This window comes from Poecilia reticulata, chromosome 10 (assembly GCF_904066995.2).
Source record: "Poecilia reticulata chromosome 10, P_reticulata-male-v2, whole genome shotgun sequence".
Lineage (NCBI taxonomy): Eukaryota > Metazoa > Chordata > Actinopteri > Cyprinodontiformes > Poeciliidae > Poecilia > Poecilia reticulata.
The window spans coordinates 9890690-9914960 of NC_088839.1; the positions used below are offsets into that span (position 1 = coordinate 9890690).

General features: G+C 42.4%; 1 protein-coding gene across 19 annotated transcripts in view; it reads right to left on the bottom strand.

Annotated features, from left to right (window-relative positions):
• The window catches only part of tenm2a (teneurin transmembrane protein 2a), a 284579-nt gene that overhangs the window by 90296 nt on the left and 170012 nt on the right, over positions 1-24271 (bottom strand). For 14 of the 19 annotated variants that reach the window (XM_081611630.1, XM_081611631.1, XM_081611635.1 and 11 more), the window contains one exon: positions 203-409. The exons of 4 other annotated variants lie outside the window; for them this stretch is intronic. In XM_081611630.1, coding sequence (XP_081467756.1) covers positions 203-409 — 207 coding nt within the window. Of the gene's footprint in view, positions 1-202; positions 410-4909; positions 5013-24271 lie in introns of those variants that run through there. One more of the 19 variants, XM_081611642.1, reaches the window with a different exon arrangement.

Below are 24271 nucleotides of genomic sequence, written 5' to 3' on the forward strand. Positions count from 1 at the left end.
CAAACATATGCTCCCATTAGCAGAATGCAAATAAAAGCAGTTAAGCTACTAAAGCAAGGATTAGCATGGTATTTTTTATTTATTTTTTTGCAGATTGGAGGTACAACGTAAGGACAGAGGATTAGGATTGGCTATGAATGCAAACACAAAACATATGGACAGATAAAAAAAAAAAATGTGGTGGATTGGAGAACTCGCTTACCCGTGGAGGCGGACTGAGCTCGGAGCAGGTACGAGTCATCTCGGTGGGGCTCCAGGTGGGAGTGGGTGGAGTTTTTCTCCAGCAGGGGAACCTGGCATTCCCTGATGGGTGGGGACGGACCGGGGGAGGGGTGATGAGGTGCGGACGAGGAGGACGGGAGGGACGGTGGGAGCAAGGTGGAGGAGGAGGTTGGAGGGAGTGGGCGACCTGGAGGATGGAGGGGACAGGAAGAGAGGAAGATGTTAGACAAACCAGATGACTGACTGAGTGATATGAGGGTCAAAGAGGCAAAATGAGATGCGGGCATTTTGACGGGTAAGAAGCGAAATCCTTTAAAGGGGCAGTTAATCAAAAAAAAAAAAAAGACCAAAAGATGAATATCAAACGAGAAGTGAAAGAAATTTATGAGAGAATTTCTGTTTCAAACAATTAGGACATTTACGGATTGTGTTTGACTCAAATCAGATATTTCCAATGTGAACCCACTCGATCTACAGTAGTAAAATCAAACTTGGCATCAAGAATCACAATGCAGCTTTTATGACACCAAGTCATTCAGTGAACCCGTTAGCAAATTTTCTTTTTCCAGACCTTAATAACAGGAATATGAAGCATTCGCTATACAAACTCAAAACCCTGACAATCCTGATTTGAAATAGTGTCGTTATAAAACACATTAGCAGTCTTTGGTTCTTCTCTTTTCTGATCCAATGAAAAGTCATTGTCACTGGTATCTTCATAAAATTTTGTGTTTCTTTCTTCTTACCAGGGGTTTCTTACTACTTGGAGGTCACCCTGAGCAGACGCTCTTTCTGGCACACAAATCCCTTTTACCCAGCATCCTGCGCAACATGTGATTTACCGCAATAAGCTAATGCCGCAGTGTTGTATGTTCTGCTTCTCTCTGTGTTTGATTTCCTGTTTGCAGAAATATTCTTGGTTTGTGAACAGATTTCTCCCACAAACGAGCTATTTCGGCCCAGCAAACGTTAATGACCAAGCGTGCGCTCAACCCCTATGTGGGCACAGTTTGACTGACCGTAATTACCACCGCAATTACGCACGGTAACTGGATTCATATACAGCAAAACATGGCCCGAACGCTTCTTATTATCTTTATATAAAGTGAAGCTTTATATTTCCATCTCAATTTGAGGAGGATTGAAGAAAAAATATTCAAAAATTCACAAAGCACGACTCCTGGTAGCTCCGTTAATCTTCACAGCAAACACAAGGGGACATCCACTCCCCGTTCACTGGACACGTAAGCAAGCAATGGAAAACTTGCTTGAGGACAAATAGCATTCTTTTATTTTACATGCCACCAGTAAGGCACAATGACCAAATGCAAAAACAAACAAACAGAAAAAACTCTACTAAGCATGATTTCTTTTGCATTTTCCCTTGTTAGCACAAACATGAGCTGTCTCCCCTGTCAAATTTCACACAGTCTCATTTCGTCGCATATGGTGAGAAAGAATTGCTAGCGAGAACCTTCATCTACTGTTCGGTCGTCCTCTATATACGTGGCCAAGACAAAGGGAATAACAGTGGAGTCTTTAAATAGTTGGAGCCGTGGGATGCGTGGACACAATCAGGTTGTCCCATCCACCAGAGAGACGGATGGAGACAATTCGCGCTACTCTCCAAAGGTTTGGAATCAAGGACAAAGACAAATCTAATAAATTCTATTTAGAGACAGCTCAAAATATAGAATAATTATGGGTGCCATATTTGCAGCTCAATCAATCAACAATATGGTAAGAATGAGGCCACTGAGTCCAGCGAATCCACTGAAGGACTCGGGTTATTAGAGCCACTAATTAGGTAGTCGACCAAAGTCTTGTCTTCTGCTGATTTTGCAGTCGAAATTATAGCTTGAGGGTGTTGCCGAAGCTTTTTAAATCACCTTGTTTTTCTTTTAAAGTTCCAATACGTTTTCCACAATTGTTTATTCTTTCATTTGCAACCTCACCCGGACAACCCTTCACTTTTCTTTTTTTTCCCCAGTCAGACAAAATCAGTCGGAGAATCAATGAGCGATACGAAAAGGTTGCAAAACTTGAGTGGAGCTTCTATTTCCGAAGCGCCTCTTTTTGCGTTATTGATACTTTCCCAGGATACGGAAATGGAGCAATTTTAATTTGATGGCCTTCGCCGTGCTGTTGCTGAATATTGACAGAAATGACAGAAGTCAAAAAATCTGCAAAGGGCCGTGATAGATGGCGGACCTCTCCAGATGACTGTGCGATATTGCTCGCATCAGGGAAAAACTACCTGGTCGAGGAAGGGAGGGAGGGACAATCAATGCAGACATCATTTGAGAACCAAAACATTTGGACACATTTGTTGGCTACCTTCCTCGATTGTCCCACGCCAAATGTAACACATGAATCTCTAACATATCTACACGCCTGAGTCTCTGTGTCCACCTTCCTTCTGTGAAGAACTGTTGGAGAGGAACAGAGGTGGACCAGTACGCTTCTGTCCTGCTGTCCGAGCGTCTCCACCTTGGAGCTTTGCAACGCGGAAACTAGAGCCAGGATCGATCCGCAGCCCCACGCTAACTGCACCCCAGGGAGACGCCCGCCTTGTCTTCTGTTTAGGTATGTGCGTGTTTGTCTGCGTGTGCATTGTGTGTGTATTCGGTCAATCTCATCAGAGCAAACAGAGAAAAATGGATAAACAGTGGCAAAGCAAACACTGCAAGCTGACAGGAGCGAAAAGGAGACGGAAAAGGGAGGGACGGTGGGAGACGGATGAGGAGGTGTGAAGACGTTAAGGTCACAGGAGTATCTAAGGGAATAGAGACTGAAACACAGAGATATAGAAATACTGAAGAAGAAGAAACAAAAACATAGAGAAGGCAAAAAAGAAAAGAAGATGCCAGCCTGGTAGATGCACTATATTGCCAAATGTGTAGTCAGATCTTTACACATGAACTTAAATGGCATGAATTCCTTAACATATATGCTTTAATGGATTTTCGATCTGGACCCAATCAAAATCAAGAATTCTCTGAAAGGGCTGCTGGTGCCAAATGTATTGATAAAGCCTGTTCAACAACCTGTTAAAATATCCATGAATTCTTAAAATCAAATAATATTATTGAATATCTTTTCAGTCCCTCCAGGATTTTGTATTTGTGGTACTAATTTGGAAATATTTGCGATATTTGTGCTTATTTATGACGTTAAATGAGACTTTTTATTACTCGCTGTATAGATCACGGTCTATAATCTGACATCAAGTAAAGCCGAGGCATTTGTTTAGTGCAAGTAAGAGTTTTTGACAAGTTTTGAGAAAAATCTGCAACAAACTCCCAATTATTAGCGCCAAAAAAGTGCATGGATTTGTTGATTTTGTCTGAATTTCCATGATAATTCTTAAGAAACTGGAGGGACTGATTGATATAATTTGGCAGTACACAGATAAAAACTGTAATAATACTTAAGCAGTGTTCAGTTTAGAATCTAGAGGGCCACATAAAAAGCTACAGCGGGCCACAAATATCTTTGTGGCCTTTGCTTTGTCTAATTTTTCTGGTGTGAATTCAAGTTGGACATGGATAGGCAATCTCCAGACTGTTTATTCTAAAGCGAGAGCTTAAATTAAAAACCAAAAAAATGTTTCGGTATGCTTCTTTGCTGGAACTATGGGGCAAATACAAACTCTAATACGTCATCCACCAAAACTTAGCACATTGCAGTCAGGTAAGGTCCCACACCCAAACTCGGTTTGTAATCCCAGAGAACTCGTCTCGGTTGCTTCAGCGTACAATAGTTGCATGCATAACAGCACTGGAACACTGTGCACTGCATTTCCTGTGATGTAGAGTGTGGCTGGTGTTTCTCAGCTTATCTCAAAGATTCAAGACGTTTAAAAGATCCGTAGCTATTCCCTGTGCAGAAAGTTGTTGATTTGTGCGAGCTGCGCACCTTAGAATGAACTCCACTTTGTCGCAGAGTTGCTTCTGTTACCACTTTCCTCAACTTTAATATCTAGACTCCCCCCGCCATACCATCCTAATGAGCTTATCGAATCGAGCTCCTGACAGCGACCCAGTCTTTATCCGTTTTTATAAACATCTTCTGAAATCTTAGGTCCTAGATCTTATGCGAATGCGTTTATGGAAGTCACTGGAACGCTTTAATTCAGCGATTTGGACAGGTGTCCCAATACTTCTGGCAATAGGAAGGAAAAGCATTAGAGGAAGCAATAAGAGGGAGCTGACCAAGGAGAACACAGGAGGGAGGGGGAGAGAAAAAAAACTGAATGAGCCATGGACAAGCATGGAGAAAAAGTTGATCACTCAGTCCTCAAATGATGTTGGGAAAGGATTTTAGCTATTTGCATATTTCACGTGGCCCGTAATGGGGCTATTGGTGACAGCAGGCAATGAAAAATCCCTCTGTTTAAGACTGTTTTACTGCTGTTGCTCGGCTTTATCACAACTTTGTGAGTCTGGACCCCGTGCGCGGCGAGGCTATGTGTATGCGACTGTAGTTATTAATATTTTAAATCACTTTAATTACAAAAAAGGAAAAATTGCACTAGTTGGCCAAAAGCAATTAAGGGAACTTTAATCTCCTTAGCAATTATGCTGTGGGGCATCCTTAACGCAGTCATTTCTGCCCGCTACATTTCTAGAAAGGTCAGTGAAAATTGCTTTGTGTTATTAGAACAAAGACTTGGCAATGAGCTCACTGGGTTCTCTTGACAATTTGTTCACCGCCATCCTTCAACCGCCTCCCCGGCCATCTGTATACATGCTCTCGGGCCTCCACTCCGTTGCCCGGCGTCTCTCGCTCTCAGAACCCGGCGTTCTCTCGCAAGTGTTGATTGGTGCGAAAAAAAAGAAAAAGAAAAAAAAAGAAATGTATTATGGGGTGGGGAAATCAGAGTTTGTAGCACTGCGCTAAAAGCACCAGAATCCCCCTGTTGATTCGACGGTGATACATAATCGTCCTTAGTTTGGGGAGCAAGCCCCAGCTTCGGTCAGGAAAGAGTCGGGTTTGCCTGTTGCTTCGTTCAAGTGCTTTCCTGATCGTTGTTCCCTTCTCGTTTTGTTGTCTTATCTTTTTCCCAAACCTGTCCTTCCCTCCTGGCTCAATCTGTCCATCCGTCCGGCCCATCTGGCTGAGGTGAAGAGCGCTAAGCCGAAGAGAGGAGAGTGGAGTAGAGCGAGGGATGGAGCGACAGCTGGAGCCCAGTCAGACAAGGAGAAACAAATTACCCCTCTAACGAGAGTCATTCATCATCTCTTCATCTCTTCCCAACCCCACCCCCCCCACGCTCCGTCCCTCTCTTCTTCTTCTTCCACACCTCTCTTTAAAATGCAGCGCACCTGGATGACAAAAACCAGATCCGCCACGAGGCTTTTCTCGCCGTTGCTCTTGTGTTAGCTGCAACTTGTGCGCCTTCCAAAGATAATATGGTCGAAATCAGGAGGGGGTGGAGGTGGGGCTCGACATGATAAGGCTGATGTGAAATGATTGAATGAGCAGAGCATCGGAAGGGAGAAGACACATACCCACACTGGCACATGGAGAGGCTCATTACCATGGCTGCTGTCATCACAGATGTTGGACTGAGGGGGAGCTGTCAGTCAGTGTGTGTGAGTCTAACTATATATGTACGCATGTGTGTGTGTGTGTTAGTGCCGCGTGGTATTCTGAGGGCTATTTAGACAGCTGCTGACACAATGAGCCCTTTTCTCTGTTTATCTATACAGTCCAGTCACTCTCCTGCTCTTCTCTTTTTTACCCACAAGTCTCTTCCCTCTCTCTCTTCCATTTTTTAAATTTAGCATATTTAGATTTAATAACAGTGAGTCTTGCACACCTGTTGTCGCAGTGTCTGTATGCGCAAACGACGAACGCGCGCCGCCTCCTATGCAGGAACGCCGGTGCTCGTTTGCTCACGTTCGTTCGTCCCTTCGCTTTGTGCCTTTTCCTCCGTAATCAGCTCGGTGGCGGTAAACGAGAGGCGCGATTAGCAAAGAAGGGACGGCCGGGCGCATGATTCAGCAGACGCATTTTAATTAATAAAGTTGAACTGGAAGCCCAAAGACTCGATTGTATCGCCGGTTCTTCTTTCTTTGATGTGTAACAGAGCGTCTGGGATCCTCTTCTCGCCTGGAGCTCTCCTCTTGCTTGTGCTTAGTTCCTCTCTTTCATCTCGCCTGCATCAATTCATTGCTGCGCAACTAGAGGGGCCCCAACTTCCCATACAGGCAGATCCTCCATGCACACCGGCTGCCTTGAGCTGATGCTCAAGATGGCTTCCTTTGAATAGGTTAAAGAAGAAAAAAAAAGAAAAAGGTGTTATCCACACTTGCAGCTTCGCGCTGCTCTCTGTTCTGCATTACATCATTTGCCTCTCTGACTTTGAGCGTTCTAAGAGCAGCTTTCTAGTCGAGTTACTGAGCGATTTTCACTCAGAGACAACTAAGGTTTGTAAATCTGATCGGTGCACACAATTACATCTTAGAAATTAAAGTGTAGAGATAACTTGGTCAGTTTTGAAATTAGGTACAACCAGCAATTTCAGCTGTCAGCGGTTCACTTTAGCAATCTTTTTTTTTCTTTTCATTTTTAGCCTGCAGTTAACTGCCGTACACTTAAGATACAGGGACTTGAGACAAAATAAGAAAACGTAGCTATCGAGACCTGCCTCTTTTGACAACAGGAGAGATGAGAAGCTCGACCATGGCACACGTTTATTGGTTAATAAACAACATATTTATTAATCTTTAGTCATTAAAGCACCATTTTGTCATTTTGCTCTTAAGAGAAAGGCAAAACTTTAGCTATAAGCTGTAAGTGCAAAACGAGGATAAGGCATCAGAGGAACGTCACTAAACAAAAAAAACCAAGAGCATCACTGCGCTGCAAAGCTATAATTATCTTATCTTGATAACGTTGCCCTCATAATTGTTGAGCCAGACTTGTAATTTAAATTAAAAGGGGATTAATTACACCGCCCTCGGGAAGGGGTACAATTGAGATCCATGCCAAGGTCATCTTTTGAAGCAATAAAAGGCTCGTCGCCTCTGCCTGCCACGTCTGACACTCTTGTCATCTCAGCCATGAATTCTCTAAGATTTCCCTTCAAGCAGTTCTTTTTTTTTTTACCTGCGAGCTTTCTGTAGCTTAATAAGGACCGTTTGTCGCCAAAGTCATAATGGCGAAGGCGGTGAGTGTATCTTTCCGACGCGTGTCTGAGCCGGTCAGTCGGAACGTTATTTTCGTATTTCTGAGGACTGATGAACAGAAAGTTTAAATGTTGTGTTAACAACATCTGAAGCATGAAACCAGACATGTTTCCTGCTAGGTAATGACCTCAGTGAGCACAGCAATGTGGAATTCACTCTGAAAATGAAAACATGACTTAAATGCTTTAAAATAAAAGCAAAGGCTGCTACAAATTCTTGGAAGGTAGTATGGCGTTTTATCAGAGGACACGCTGAATACCATGGTTACATATTTTTTCTACTCTGCCTCAAAGATCAGGGGGCGACTGATTTTCTTAGTTAAGTTGTTTTTGCTTTGGAATTAATTAACAGTTTGTGTTGATCTTTGTGGAACTATGAAGAACTTCCTGTAGATGCACTTTCAACTTTGAACTTAAAAAAAAAAAATCTTCATTAAAAAAGTGAGCTAGCAGGAATCAACGTGCTTACTGTGTGGCAGTAAGGCAAATGAAATGGCAACACTCTGTTGATTAAAAAAAAAAGAAAAAAGAGCATAGGCATTAGCAGTGACGTGAAATGACTCAGACAAGTATCTGGGGAAAGAAGCAACTCTTTAATTACCATATTATCCAAAAGCTTCTGGCCTTTTAAAGGCCTGTTGCTGCGAATTAGCCTCCTACCGTTCATTTAGATCGGAGTGGGATGAGTCACGTTGCGTTTCACCTCCTCACTAACGAGAGCCTGTAAAGTTCTGCTCAGCGAAGACGTGACGAGGCTGACCCATTGTCGTTCAAACTCTGCAACATACATATCTTAGTTTGTTCGTTAGCAGATTTATTACAAAAAAAGTTTGAAATTTGACTCGAACTGCTGATCCCCTTTTCATTCCCGTGTCTCTTATTTCCCAACTTTGAATTGCCCTCATTAGCAGTCATTCTACAGACCCTGCAAAATCTTTTTGCACACGCAAAAACGTATCCACGTAGATTAAGATGAGATTTGTGTGTACATTTATCAAGGTGAAAAATGTGCTGCAGTGAAATGGGAGGGTTTTTTTTCTTTTTCCTTTTTGTAATATTCCAGGATGTTCTTCATGTTTGTCTCCTGGCTCCTCTCTCACGAGTCTGTCTTTTTTTCTTTTTTTTTAGCTCGCTAAAAGGAATAAAGAGGACAAACCTGACCTGGCACAAAGCAGTACACTCAACCTTTACACCCTGGCGGACAAATGCAGACGATCTATCTGCGTGTGTTAATTGAAACATGCCTCCCTGTTGTATGCAAAGGTGTGTGTGCGTTTCTCTCTCTTATCTATTTTTTTTGCAGCTGGTTACAGCATTGGGATGCCACGGCACACTCGTGCTGTCCACTGTCGGAGATGCCCACTGTGTGACTCGGGGCAACCGCGGTGGCTGCATTACCATATAAATTACATCCATGTTGTTGCTGCCGCTGAGGATTGATGGTATTGTTATGGATTCTACGCGTTGGACCCTCATTGAAAACAATCAAACGAAAATAGCCTCCTCTCCCGTAAATACAAAATACGTGCACAGGCCTTTTGAGCAAACACACTCGCCTAATGGCGCACGGACGCATACATCGTACGGCGCGCGGGAAAACACATAAAACCGGAAAGACCTTCAACCCAAGGTGCAGATGGAGAGGCACCTATCCTCTGAAGCTTCCATTACCTCTGAACAGCTGTCTAATGGCTGAAAGGCGCTGGGACAGAAGGGGGGGGAAACGTTGGTGTATAAAGGTCTCTGTGTTTGTTTGCATGTGTTAAAAAAAAAAACCTTGCTGTGCACATCAGCTTTTTTTCTCTTTTTTTTTATTAACCGCAGCTCTCTTAACTAGCCTGCCACAGTTCACAGAAGAGAAGTCTCTTAGCGGGCCAAAAGATTCATTGTAGATGCATATAACGTCACACAAAAATAACACCACTCTTCCTTTCCTAGTGAATTAACAAAATAAATTAAATTGGTTGGGTTTCTAGGCACCGATCCAACTTCGAAGCACATTTCACACATTTTCAACAGGGCTTTTGGAAGGCCATTTCAGCAGCTTAATGGTATTTATACTGCTTTTATCCAATCAGAAAAACAGATCTAATGCAAGCTTGGGGCCATCATCCAGATGAACATTTAATTGTGCTTTAAGTGTGTAGCTGTTGATTTTAGATAAAGTAAAAAAAAATATTCTTCCTTTGTCATTTTCCCACTCTCGCTAGCAGAAAAACAACCACATAGCATGATGCCACCACCACCATGTTTGACAATCAATAGTCTGTCTGTTGGTTTGAAACCTTCATCTTGGCTCCTCCACACATTCAGTTCAGTTTATTCACATAGCAGCAAATCACAATAAAGGCTACCTCATGTAACTTTGCAAAACAAACTGATCCAATTTACATACAGATACCCACGTTCTTCTTGTGGCCAGGGCAGAAAGATCAAGGTTTTTCTTGTCTGACCATAACTTTTCCTCCAGGATATGATTTACACTGAGGGGAGCTGCTAAATAGAGTTGGTTTCTGGGTGGCTCCATAAGCTCGTAGCCATTTCCTGTTTTATGGGGCGCAGTTTGGGTCAGATGATTGAAACTTTAACTGAGCTGGGTACTCCAGTGATCCTCAAATACATTTGAAAAGTGCTTTAAGAACAAGCAAGGCAGGCTACTAACATGAGGCTTCTGGACAGGCCAGTTCATTGAAATTAATTTTACAGATACTGCCAAGAAGGCTGATCGAATGTCCAAACACAAGCTGGGTGTGACGGCTACTGCAAGTGCATGGTTGATGTGCCGCTCTCTAAGGGACAAAAACCAATGTTTGAGTCACTTTTTTTTTATTTTGACCGTCTGAGTCAGAACAAATTGAAAATATTTATTCAGATTTATCGTCCAGTTCAAAGTTTTGTATGGCAATCATGTCCTTTAGTGCATTTTTGCCAAAAGTGGCCTTTTTTTTTTAAAGTGAAATATTTATAAGTTTTTTTTATTATTTGAAAATAAAATTACTATAACCGCTTTCGGTATTGAAATGTTACGAAAACAAAAACAAAGCGCTGTCTTTCTTTCATCAAGATGACATTTATGACCAGAGTGCTTTCATATTTTGTCACTTGCAGTAAAGGTGAAAGTTGACAAGTAAAAAAACAACAACAAAAAAAACACAAAAAAAAACAACAAAGGAATGAATGACGACACAAACACAACAAAACAGAAACCTTTCGGCAACTTTTGACATGGCTTGTTAAATAATTAAGATTTTAAGTTACCAGATTGAAAATTTGCATTTATAATTTTGATTTAAAAATCTGACTGAGGATGGAATATTTGGAGTTTTTCCATAACTAAATATGCAGATTATTAAGAGATGTGATGAAGAAAACGCATAATAATAATAATAATAATAATAATAATAATAATAATAATAATAATAATAATAATAATAATAAAAAGTGGGCAGTGGGCATTTTCCAGGAGAGATTTAGCACTGTTCGGTATTAAAAAATAAACAAAATGAAAGTGTTGAATTATCTTAATAAAAGTCTGTTTAAACCCCTGGTATGATTAAAGTTAAATCAGAGATTAAGATGAAGCTGGAAGAGATTTCTAATGAAGTTTGAGGCCAGAATTACTCAAGAACAAAAAGCTGTGGCGCCGCTCCAGACACTTCCAGGGATAAACTCTTAAGAGTTAGTTACTGAAGCGCAAATCAGATGTTTACTACAATTACAGACACCCTAAATTTACTGCCTGATTATACTCTACAACAGCAATTCACTGGTGGGGAGAAAATACAGATACAAGGACCATAATTCAGAGGAAAGCAGGAAGACAAAGACCAGCAAAAACAAAGCAATCATCCAACATGAGAAAACACAGTCATCAAGAATCAAATGCATATGGAATTGCTCATAAAAAGGATTATAAACTTGAGGGCTTCCAGAAACCACAAGCCTAAAGTGTAACAGCAGGCTTTATAGATACCCATGCCTTCATGTTCACACACAAGCATAGGTATCCACATAAATACCTATTGAACATCGCAGGGCGCCTCTGAACCACTTGCCAATTGCTGCAGTTGCTACGGCAATATGGTTCGGCAGAAAACGTGACCGAAAACTGGAGAAAAACTGAAAAAAGAGAGAAGAAAATAGAAACGGGAGGGCAAGAGATCCACAGGAGGAAGAATGGAAGCAACTTAAAGAACATTTGTCTGATGTGCGGGTGTTTCGGTTTGCGGTGTTGTGTTGTGAAATGCCCTGCGACTGTTTGATATGCATCGACGCGAGTTCACCGATTATTAATTGTCTGAAGTGGCGTGATGTAAATCAAATGTGTGTCGCGTGCGGGTGAGTCAGCACTATCTCCTCTTGACGGCGGAGCAGCAGCCCCCGCTATCCTCCGCGATGGGATCAGCCAAAAGGGAGATGATGCATTTCGAGCCAATGGATAATGACTGCACTGTGGCCTGTTGCTGCGAGAGAAATCCTCTCCTCCCTTTGATGTTCTGCAGTCTCTATTTATAGTAAGAGCATGAAATAGGGATTGAGAGCCGGAGAACGGCACAGTGAGCCACATTATGTTCTCCGTAACTAGCTTTCTGTCGAGCACCATGCGACTCCAAACAAGAATGAGATCGAGTCGACTCGCTCCAGGCAAAAATTTCAGCTTTTTTTTTTTTTTGCACCTCGGCTCATCCTTCTGCATTTTAGTACCCGGTGTCTCGCGCTGTATGTACTATTATGAACTATTTACGATGGCGGAGTATGGAGGCATCCGAGCAAGTGCGGATGTATGTCTCCGAAAAGCAAGGAAGGAGAGAGAAAAGAAACGCAGCACTTGTAGACGTCGTGCTTTATGCTACCGTACCGCGGCGCAGCCTGGGCTGACCAAGCGCACCAACAAAAACATGCTAAAACTTTCATGCTGAAACATGTCCAAAGCAGGTTGTCTCCCTGCAGCAGAGAGAGCCGTACAATTTGAGGCCTTAATAAGTAAATGCACGCTGAAACTGTGTTGATAAAGCGTTGTGGTTAGTTTGTTGACGGTAAACATGTCAAAGATAGATCACAAAGTAAGGCAAGGAAATTGAAGGCAGGTTTAATAATATACCACTATTTACGCCCAAGGCAGCTCAAAGTGCTGTACAGGAAATCAAACAAACGGCGTTAAAATAACAACAAAGAATAAAGGTTTAAGTTTTGAAAATGCTAATTTAAATGTAATCTTCAAATTACATTATGAAAAGTTTACCACATTTCTAAACTCTGAGAATAATTGGTTAGTGTGAGATGTTTATTAGTTTTTACTTGGTCATGTTTACATACCGATTCTGCGATACAGATAAAGCAGCACAAGTTCTGGCAGCAGAAAACATCCATCCATTGGCCACTTGTGATTGGAAGCTGCAGCAATCATTGGGCAATAGGCACACACACAAACGATCACGTACGCACACACTCACACCTCAGGACAATTTAGAGAGACTGATTAACTTAGCAGCAGTCATGTTTTTGAACTGTGGGAAGAAGGCAGAGTACCCGGGGAGAACTCACTCATATAGAAGGAGAATATGCAAAGAAAGAACCAGGGCCAGGATTTGAACCTGGAGCCTTCATCACTACTCTCTTGCTGCAAGGTAACATTGCTACCAACTGCAGCAAAAAAAGTGAAACAAAAAAGAAAAAGCAAATGTTATGGGTAATATCAGATCTGGTGAAGGAACCTTGCAATTACAGACTTCCCAAGTTTCACAACTGACACCGACTGATAGTTCTCCAAGGGAGAAAAGAAAGCGGCCTGCAAATAACAAGTTTTATTAATAATTGCCATAAGCGATTAATTATAGTTACTCTTAGCCAAAACTAGACTCTTATTGTGACTCTACACAACACAATTCAGAGATTCCATGAATATTGTACGTACGGCATGTGCCACCGCTACAAAGTTTCTGAGCATATGCTTGTTTTACAAATGTTGCAACAATGACCCAATCTTGAACCTATCTAATCTTATGTTTTGCTATGCAGACTCTGCGTACACCAAAGGAGATCGACTCGATACTCTGTGCTAAATGCTAAGGGTGGCTGAGCTTGCAGTGGGATTTAACCATATGACTAATGCGCTTGCTTAGAAAATCACTTGGAAACACGGCACTGAGTGTTGAAGATGGTCAGGTGGTTATGAATGATGGAAAGTTGAAGAAGATGCTTGAACCCAACAGCAACATCCTTTATGTTTATGTGGTTTCTGTTTTTTAAAACACACATAAATGTGAGCTCATTAAGAGGGACTATCTATCTATCTATCTATCTATCTATCTATCTATCTATCTATCTATCTATCTATCTATCTATCTATCTATTGTTTTCTGCGGGGGATATGCAACTGTCTTGCAGTCTTACAATTAACACAGCTTGCATCAGCTGACATCAGCTGACTCTGAGGAATATGGAACTCCCCCGTGCTAATGGACTCAACATGCAGTTGTGCTTCCAGGTGTATGCACAAGTGTGTATCTTGGAGTGCTTGTTTGCGGTCCCGTTTTGCACAAACACTCTCTCGCAAACGTGATGCAACTCTCCGGGGGAGGAACCTGCAAAACCTTTTCAGCTCATAAACAGTCGTGCCAAACCAAGCGCAGGTAAAAGCCCCACACAAGGCATCGCTGGCGGCGCGCGGCCCAGTCAAATGCTCAGCCTGATCTCTCAAAGCCTTCGCCGGGAGCTGCCGATCCAGGAGACAAATAATGAGTGGCAATCTTTGTAGGACGAAGCCAAGTCAGTCAATGTAAGATGGAAGCGTCGAATGAGATTTTTAATTACTGCATGACCCGGGGTATATTAGCGAATATTAATGAGGATCATTAACCTAGAGGTAACTAAGACCCCACCACCCCCCACTCCCTTAACTACAACTGATGCCACCTCTTCTCTTCTACTGTCTGCTTCTGCATCGTCACTGTGTGAATTTTGGTAACACGCGTGTGTACGTTACAAAATGGTTTATTCTGTCCTTTGTAACACACAGCGTGTCCTTGAAATGAGAATACGCTTTTGAAGTCGGTCTTCTTTCTTTTAAGAAATCATAAAGCTGGGATCTCAAAAGGGAGAAAAGAAACTCATCAGAATCCACAACCTTGACTCATAACTTTTTTTTTCATGGGTTTTTTTTGTGCGGCGAGGGAATGCAGGTGCAGGCGGAGTGGTATTTTCATCTGTCTTTTATGCGGCGCAGACAAAATAAATGATAATTTCCAGCGCGGATTAGGAAGAAGCAGGACAGAGGAAGAACTGAGGATGAGGACAAAGACGGAACAATCTCGGTTCACACATGCAAAGGTCGAGGCAATTTCGACTCGTGAGGAAGGGGGACATGCAGAAATAAAAAAAAAAAAGAAAAGGAATAAACTTTGTACGCATTTCTGTTTAACTACAAGAGGATGGAGTGGAGGAGAAGAGGTCCTATTTTCAGGGCCCCGTGGTGCAAAAAGTCGGAGCCAGATCTGACGTCATCCGCCCATCACTTCAGGTTACTGGTCCCTCCTTTGCCACTACCACAGCACAGTGTGTCTTTTCAGTAACCACATTTGTCAGCTTTAGTCTTGTAGTGCCATCACACTGCGGTGCCATCACACTGCGGTCCCAGTGGTACAGAGGCGCACGCTTTTATCTCAGAAGAGGGCAAACCAACCGTATTTGGCTTGTAACGTTTGCTGAGCACACACGCACGCAACACACACACACTCACACTCACACACTGCATTTATGAACTCATTCATGCACACTTGCCTGGGTAAAGACACACAAATGTGGCCGTATCTGCTTTTTTTTCCCCATCTCGCACTCTGTCCATTTCGCTCCACTCTCCTGTCTCAGCAGTTTATCCTTTCATCTTTACATAACTGCGGGGCCCCTCGGTGGCCGGCTCTTAAGGCAGTTGTTCCGCAGCGTACACACGCGACGACCGTTAATCCGCAGTGCAGGGCCTTCGTACACCTGAGGCTCGTTCCCCCCACCCCACTTCAAATCCATCTCCTGTTTTCTTAAGCCAGGTAACCAGCTGGGATAAAAGTACCAATCGGATAATAACCACATGGGCAATACAAAGGGATCCACTTGCAAAGATACACACACACCTACATGCAGTGCTTCTATGCAAAATATAGGTCAGCTCAGCTCCTTTGCGGTGTGAATTGGAAGAAAAAGAAATAAGTCTGTGTTTTGGAGAGTTCTGGGAGGTTGCACGCACAATGAAGGCAATCATTTGAACAGTGAACCATTCCATTTGATGCTGGTACAGAATAAGTGGGCATAATGCTGCTCTCTGCAAGCCATTTACATTATATTGTACAGTCTAATGGTAAGTGTAATATGGCTGAACGCACCGTAGTTTTGCTCCGTGTATGAATATGGGCTATGGCAAGTGAGCCTGGGGTACATTTTATGTAAATGTTGTCTCCGAACGCGTGTGTCAGCCAATGTGTGTGTGCACGTGCATCCTCCTTCAGTACATAGCGGATTAATTGCCATTCCCAGTGGTCGTCAAGACTGCGCAAGACTCCTGCGGGACATCTGCACCTTCATTAGACTCTACTGATCATCACGGCGCATTACCAAGAGAGGTTCTGTTCTCATCTTTCATCGCTCCTTCACTTCACTTACTCCCTCGCCTCTTTCCCATTCCGCCATTCCTCAACATTTTTCACGCGAGGCGTTACTCCTCAACCGGAGCCTACAGCGCTGTTTTCTTTAAATATTTTTCTCTTGGCATATCTGGGTTTATTAGGCCTTACGCTGAGAGAAAGGGATGGACTGGAAAGAAAAAAGGGAAAGGAATTCCATTACACTTATGAAACGCACTTGTGCTGTGCTCCAGTGCCAAGTCCAGATGATTTATTCTTACAAACTGAGCAACAAAATTTGCCTTTGCATCCAGAAGTCGCCTGATTAGTGAATAGGAGTAATTAGTGAAATGCACATCAGCCCAATTTTGTAATATTTGATAAGAATTAATACAAATAGAAGTTGAACTACACTACATCCAACACACTGGCATGACCTTGAGCATACTGTAAGGAAGCCGAACAACATGCAACAATAAGCATATATTGGAAAACCCCACGCACATCGTCTCCACTCTGACTTACAAAGTGATCCTTAAGGGAGGCTGCAAAAACGGTGCCAGCCAGGGCTACAACCACACGGTTTAGACTGAAGCATGTTCATGTCTTGGAATGGTCCAGTCAGAGTGCAAACTTAAATCCAAGTGAGAATCTTTGGCAAGACCTTGAAATGTATGTTCAGTATTTTCGCCATCTAATTTGACTCTTAAGATCTCTAAAGACGCAAAGCTGTTCGTTACATAATGCCAAAAGCTTTGCAGATATACGCTCTAGCAGAAGTCGGATTTGCAAAGTACTTTGCCTCAACGATCTTAATTTCAAAGCACCCTACACTTTTTAGTGTTTTATTTATAAAAATGATTGAAACCAACGCGTTCTTTTTCCTTCACCTTACAATCACGCACTAGGTTAAAATAAAATTCCAATTAATAAATGATGTTTATTTTTATATATCTAATGTGGACTAAAGTAGAAATTTCCAGAGTTAGGAATTGCTTAGAAAGACTTGATCTTTTAAATCCGGAGGCTCCCACTGGTTCATTGTGAACCTCTGTCAGGGATCACAAAGTTTCTCTCTTTTCACAGTTTGCAGTGTTTGTCCCATATTGCCTCGCAGAAGCAGTCAGCATGTGTAAACGCCTTTTGCAGCACAATTACGAATGGGAGTTTATGACAGGATTTACTCTGCAAGCTGACGATATTAAACACTGAATGTTTGTAAGTGCAGCTGCAAATGCTGCTTATGCATGCAGTTTAAGCTGCTTCTACTACTGCTTTTATTTGTTGTTTTTTTTTTTTTGCTGGATTAGTTAGACAAGACCAACTTTTTTTTTTTTTTTCCACTTTTTAATGGTGGACATAAACGTAGCTACACTCTGCTGCTTCATTTTCAGGAGCAAGCGAGGGATTGTTGCAGCTCTGGAAGTAATTTTCCAGTCCAAGGGGGAGTTTCTTGTCAAAATGCAAAGAAATGATACATAATTAGGCACCGTTTCTAAAGCGTCTCCATTGAAAACGGGTTATAACTGGACTGGAGCACAGCTGGTCCATACTGGCCCCACAAACCGCTGCTCCACTGTGCATTCTTCTGGATCAGTTTGTCATGGTTTTATGATTTTATTGCCTTCCCTCTCATCCTTCAATATCTCTGTCACAATCCTCCCCACTCTCAACCCCCCCCCCTGCCCCTGCACTTCCTCTCCACCCTCATCTCACACTTCTTCTTTTTTTCCTTCCATTTTCATTCCCATTTTCCTTCCCATCAACCTCCCTATCATCATTATCATCAGTTAATACATCTTACTGTCTTCATCCCAGTGCAAGTGTTTCCTTTACCCCAGGGGGTAGGTTCGCTCGCACTCCACAGACCCCTACAGACATGTAAGGCGGCCCCACACCCCCACCTCTCGCCTGCCTCCCGTCCCTTTCCCTCCAACTCCTCTGACACATCCCGCTTCTTTCCAACTCTTTCTCTCCCCTCCTTTCTCTGCAGTGGATGAGAGACGCCAGCTGGAGGAAACAGAGAGAAATGGGCCCAATTACAGCATTGGGAACTGAAAGTTGGCTAATTAACTCTAATTCGCTAACAAACTGCTTTTTCACCAAGAATCATCTCTCTCCGTCACATGGCGTACACATGCATAAGAGCCCCGCGTTTGTGCTGCCAAAAAAGAAGGCGCGCGCAAAAAAGACACCGCCGCCACATCTACAGGTACGCACAAAGATGCTGTAGAGGAGGGGGGCAAGGGAAGGAAAAAAGAAAAAGAGAGACATATCCCTCCACAAAAACCAATTCACTCACACTATACTCAGACACATTACGCTCACATGCCCACACCAAAAGCACACAAGACCCACTTGCTCAGCTGTATTTACTGCGAGGGCAATATGTTGATTACGTTAGCGAGGCTGATTATTGCACAGTGACAGTAAAGGAAACAAATGTCTTTCATAGGCAGGCATCTATCTCCGCGAGAGAGCTCCCAGCTATAGACTCGAGCGGCAAATGACTGCGCCCGCATCCAGCTATGACAGACAAAAAAAAAAAAAAAGAAAGAAAAAGGGAAGAGAAACCGGGAGCGGGAACAGGAAGGAGGAGGGGAGCGAACAAATAGAAGAGAGTGATTACACAAATGAGGTGCGGGGAGGACAAAGGCAAAAAAAGAAGTTAGCAGAACCCCCAGATGGAGAGGAGGAAACGTACGAAGAAAAAGGAGGCAAAGGAAAGAAACACGGATGGCGGAGGGGGCAGGGGGAGGAGAGGGAATGAAAGAAGAGTGGAGGTGTGCAACGAGAGCTTCTGTGGATTTTGTACTAAAACTTCTGAAGCAGTTTTTCCCGTTACAGACGTGTAAGAAAATTGTTGTCAAGAGGAAAAATGACTTGGGGGGTAAAGTACAAACATATATATATTTCAAATGCGTACAGAGAATAGAAATTGATTTGCAGACGAATCATTAAAAACGACTTGTTGATTGTGTCAGAACAAGAATCCCGCTTGTTCAGATTCCCTGACGAGGGCTAAATCTATGCAAACACCTTTTTATTGCACAAATATGCGCATTCAGGCAAGAGCAATACATCTTTAGTGATTCACCAATCAGAGTTCTGTGGCCAATTACTGAACTCTGGTTTTTTGTAAGGCTTTCTTCTGCTGATTTTAAAAATTAAAGACAAAATGATTAATAAATTTACACTTTGTGTCTTTTATTTAATTAGCAATTATAGCAGAGTTAAGATTGCTCACAGTGAGCCGCGGTCTCCGTGTGAATTCCCTAGGGAATAATTATGCTTACTTTAATTCTGAGATTCACAAAAAGGCTGCCAACGTTTCCAGAGTCTACATGTTTTATAACTTAAGAGAGTTTAAAAGTTCAAGAATATAAATAAATTCAGCCTTCCTGTTATCTTCTGCAGTCAACTCCAGGTGCATGTTTGCTCTTTCAGTAAATCACCTGGGCTGGTGACGTCTGAAACAGCAACCAAAATGGCAAACATGCCAAAAGGTAAAATTACCAAAGCCTTCCTAGGTCTCCTTTTCTGCTGTAGTATCTTAAACCAAGAGTTTGCATGGCTCCATAGAAAACACTGATAAAAACAGTAACATTTTGTACTTTTTTTAACTTCATTTTTAAACACTTCCCCGATACAGAACATCACTAACTTTGAGGCTTTTTGCTGGAGAAACGGTTTCCACATCAAAGAGTCTGTTCATAAAAAGTGCAGACTTAAGTGACTCCAAACTCAGTCAGACCCAATTCACAACTTCAGCTTAATGAAATCACATCACCAAACAGAAAGTGTTTCAGATAGGAAGAGAAGCAGTCGTCCATCGATGAAACCGTGCCTGCGACCACCAGGTAAACCTTTCCCAATATCTCGCTGCTGAAGTTCTCTCATCCACTGTCCAATGCGGTCTGGACAAAGTTGGAAAAAGAAAAGAAAAGCTCCACATGGCATCAGCCAAACAATGGGTAGGCTACTATTTTGCATGCCTTGATATTCAGGCGCTTTCCGTAGCAGGTGTCTCAGGCAGATTCTTAATCACAAGTCTGTAGACGGTGACATTAGTGGCATCAGAGGCTGCATGGACATTATAGACAGAATGACAGAGCTGGCATAAATGTGTGGCCATTACTTTGCATAATCGACTTTGCTGTGAGTTTGAATTCAGACTCTGAATTCAGACAAAAACATATATGTTTAATATCCCTCAGTTTTTTATCTTTATTATTTTTGATTTAATTAGACTATTATGCTAGATAATTTAACATAGACATAGACAAAAAAAAAAGCTTAGGACTAGGACTTGACTCAAGACTTGTACACTGGGGACTTGGGTGGAGAGATTTGAGACTTGATTCCAGCTCTGCTGTTCACTGCTTGGAAAACGCTGAGTTTCTCACCAAAGCCACAAGTCGGACAGCTTCTCAATTCATTGTATGACCGTTTTGTAAAATCATTCTCTGAAACATGAAATTCCCTTCATTTCTTTGAAACACCGTTACTCATAATGGCACCTCCACCAGTTTGTAATTTGTACAACACCACCAGTCTACTGAGTATATACAGAATGAAAACCATTATGACTGAGTCACAATAGGATTTATTTATAAGAAATGTACTTAATACACATGTGAACATAGACAGTGTACATAAATGTTGCACACACACACACGCACACACACACACACACACACACACACACACACACACACACGCACACACACACACGGTTTTGGAAATGTTAATCCTCAGATTAGCTAACTCTTTCTTTTAAACTCTTCTATTTGCTTTCCTCACTTCTCTGTCTTTTACCAACTTTCACTCTGTTCTCCTCCACCAAATCTCTGCTTGCCGTCTTCCTCCCCAACTCTACCTTTTCCTATTGATTTTCCCGCAATGAGATTGATGGTTCGCCCTCTTCCTCTCTCTTGCTTTCTCTCTCTCTCGATCTGTTCCTCTGATCCACCTCCTTTCCACTTGCTTCATCTCTGTCCCACTCTCACACCTCATTAGCACCGGTAATACTCTGAGTAGTTGAGGACGCCGCGCATCGCATAGGCGTGCGTGCGTGGTGCTGTGATGACCACGCAATCTGGAAAGGAATGTGTCTGGGAAAGAGGGAGATGAGTTTCCCCATCTGATCCCATTTCTCCGTCTGGGTTTCTGCTCTCCTTTTGCACAGCAAAAAAAAAAAAAAAAAAAAATCAGATGGAAATGCAATCACAATCAGTTAGGACCCAGACGAGGACGGACACACACACGTACACGTTCGCATAGACATGAACATGCAACATACTCTCTAGCCCACAACCGCCAGGGAGCCATGCAGAAAATTGTTTTGGACATGGCGATGAGGAAGAGGGGGCTCAGGATGTAGTGAGCGATGGTGGGGGCTTTTTAATTTACATTTTTAATGCAAAATATCATTCAAAGAGGGAAAGTTGGGCATCTCATTATATTGCTTCTTTATTACACACAAGGAACATCAGTCTCAGGGTACCATGTCCTGGAAAATATGCACGCTCACACGTACATAAACACTTGTGAGAACAACCTGCGGAGCCCTGCAGCCATAATCAGCGAGTTAAAAATTGGGCCGCTCCTCAGACCCCATAAATCAGGAATAATCTACTCTGCATCCCAGATATCATCACTCACAGATAATCTGTGTCTTTGGGTGCCCACCTTCCACTCGCAGCCACGCAGCAGGAGTCCCTGTGGAAAACTAACGCTAAGAAAAATAGCCAGTTCTTCAAATGAGAAGGTGGGAATGCAGTTGGCTGCGAGCACGTGGAAAAGTTTACCTGAACTTTTTCGTCGCTTAGAAGCATGTCTTACCTGCCTAAAAAGGCAGGTAAAAACAGAAGCATGCACATGAGAATGCGGGCATTTGAACATGATTTTATGTCGCCTTGGAGGTGCAGTCAAATTGTCTCGTTTTTTTGGTCAGACGCTTAACGAGACAAGAAGTGTGTCCAACTGCGTGAAGCCTTCTAAGAAATGGCTTACGATTGTTTTTTGTTGCCAATCCACACTTCTGAGTGCTTTTCAAAATCTGAGCAACAAGTTGAAAGAAACATCAATCTTCTTTTTTTCTCTCTCTCTCACTTTTTCCAATGGGGGGGGGGGAGTACGCTGAAGTTTTTTTTATTTGTGCTCAAACATCAAAAGAATTAAAAACATCACAAAGCTGTAAAAAAGAAATAAATAAAAAACTTCGGAGGTGAATAATGATTCTGCTGGATTCTGTTAAATAAAGATTTGTTCCTGCAAAAAATAAAAATAAAAAATAAATGTGAATGTGGTTCATCTCTAAAAGCTTTAGGTCACTGATCAGACGTGTTAAGGGTTTGAGTGCTACTGCGCAGTCACTGTCGGGCCCCCGAACAAGGCTCTTAACCCTTTCAGGCCCTTGTGCTCTGTAGCTCAACTGATCTTGAACCCATCTACCCAATAAGCGGCAAAACAATAATAAAAAAAATCTCTATATATCTTGCAGATCAGACATGGGGATCACAGCAAGTGCAAATACTTTAGTACATTTAAAATCAAACAAAACTAACTTTTATAAGCAATTATTCAGCACAATATAGGAGCCTCTTTTAAGTCAGTAACTACTTAATATTTACGAAATGACATCATCTGGCAGTGGAATAAGAAAATTTAAATGTCTTGCTATGAAAGGGTGCTAAGATGAAAACCATTGCTGCAAGAAAGCCATGAGGAGGTTTTTTTTTTTTGGTTTTTCTGTTTGCCACAAGTCATAAAAGGGACACAGCAGACATGTTCTGATCAGAGCTCAAGGTGAAACGCAGTGGTGGCAGCAACATGAAAGCAGGGCAAGGCTGATGGGAAAACAGATGGAAGGTAAATACAAGGCAATCTGAGAAAAAAGAAAAAAAACCCAACACTGACAAAGGTTGGACCTTATAGCAGTACAATAGACCCAACCAGACAGCTAGAGTTAATGGTTTTGATTGTGGCATACAGGTCCTTCTAAAAAAAATTAGCATATTGTGATAAAGTTCATTATTTTCCATAATGTCATGATAAAAATTTAACTGTCACATATTTTAGATTCATTGCACACCAACTGAAATATTTCAGGTCTTTTATTGTTTAAATACTGATGATTTTGGCATACAGCTCATGAAAACCCAAAATCCCTGTCTCAAAAAATTAGCATATAATGAAAAGGTTCTCTGAACGAGCAATTAACCTGATCATCTGAATCAACAAAGTAACTCTAAACTCCTGCAAAAGATTCCTGAGGCTTTTAAAAACTCCCAGCCTGGTTCATTACTCAAAACCGCAATTATGAGTAAGACTGCTGACCTTACTTCTGTTCAGAAGGCCATCATTGACACCCTCAAGCAAGAGGGTAAGACACAGACAAGACAAGACATTTCTGAACGCATAGGCTGTTCCCAGAGTGCTGTATCAAGGTACCTCAGTGGGAAGGAAAAAGTGTGGCAAAAAACACTGCACAACGAGAAGAGGTGACCGGACCCTGAGCAAGATTGTGGAGAAGGGCCGATTCCAGACCTTGGGGGACCTGCGGAAGCAGTGGACTGAGTCTGGAGTAGAAACACCCAGAGCCACCATGCACAGGCGTGTGCAGGAAATGGGCTACAGGTGCTGCATTCCCCAGGTCAAAGGTCAAGAAACTTTTGAACCAGAAACAGCGGCAGATCGCCTGACCTGGGCTACAGAGAAGCAGCACTGGACTGTTGCTCAGTGGTCCAAAGTACTTTTTTTGGATGAAAGCAAATTTTGCATGTCATTCGGAAATAAAGGTGCTAGAGTCTGGAGGAAGATTGGGGAGAAGGAAATGCCAAAATGCCAGCAGTCCAGTGTCAAGTACCCACAGTCAGTGATGGTCTGGGGAGCTGCTGGTTTTGGTCCACTGTGTTTTATCAAGGGCACGGTCAATGCAGCAGCTATCAGGAGATTTTGGAGCACTTCATGCTTCCATCTGCTGAAAAACTTTATGGAGATGAAGATTTTATTTTTCAGCACAGCCTGGCACCTGCTCACAGTGAGAAAACCACTGACCATGGTGTTACTGTGCTCAATTGGCCTGCCAACTCTCCTGAACCCCATAGAGAATCTGTGGGATATTGTGAAGAGAAAATTCACAATATGAGCCTTAAACTCTGGATGAGCTTAAGGCCGCTATCGAAGCATCCTGGGCCTCCATAACACCTCAGCAGTGCCACAGGCTGATTGTCTCCAT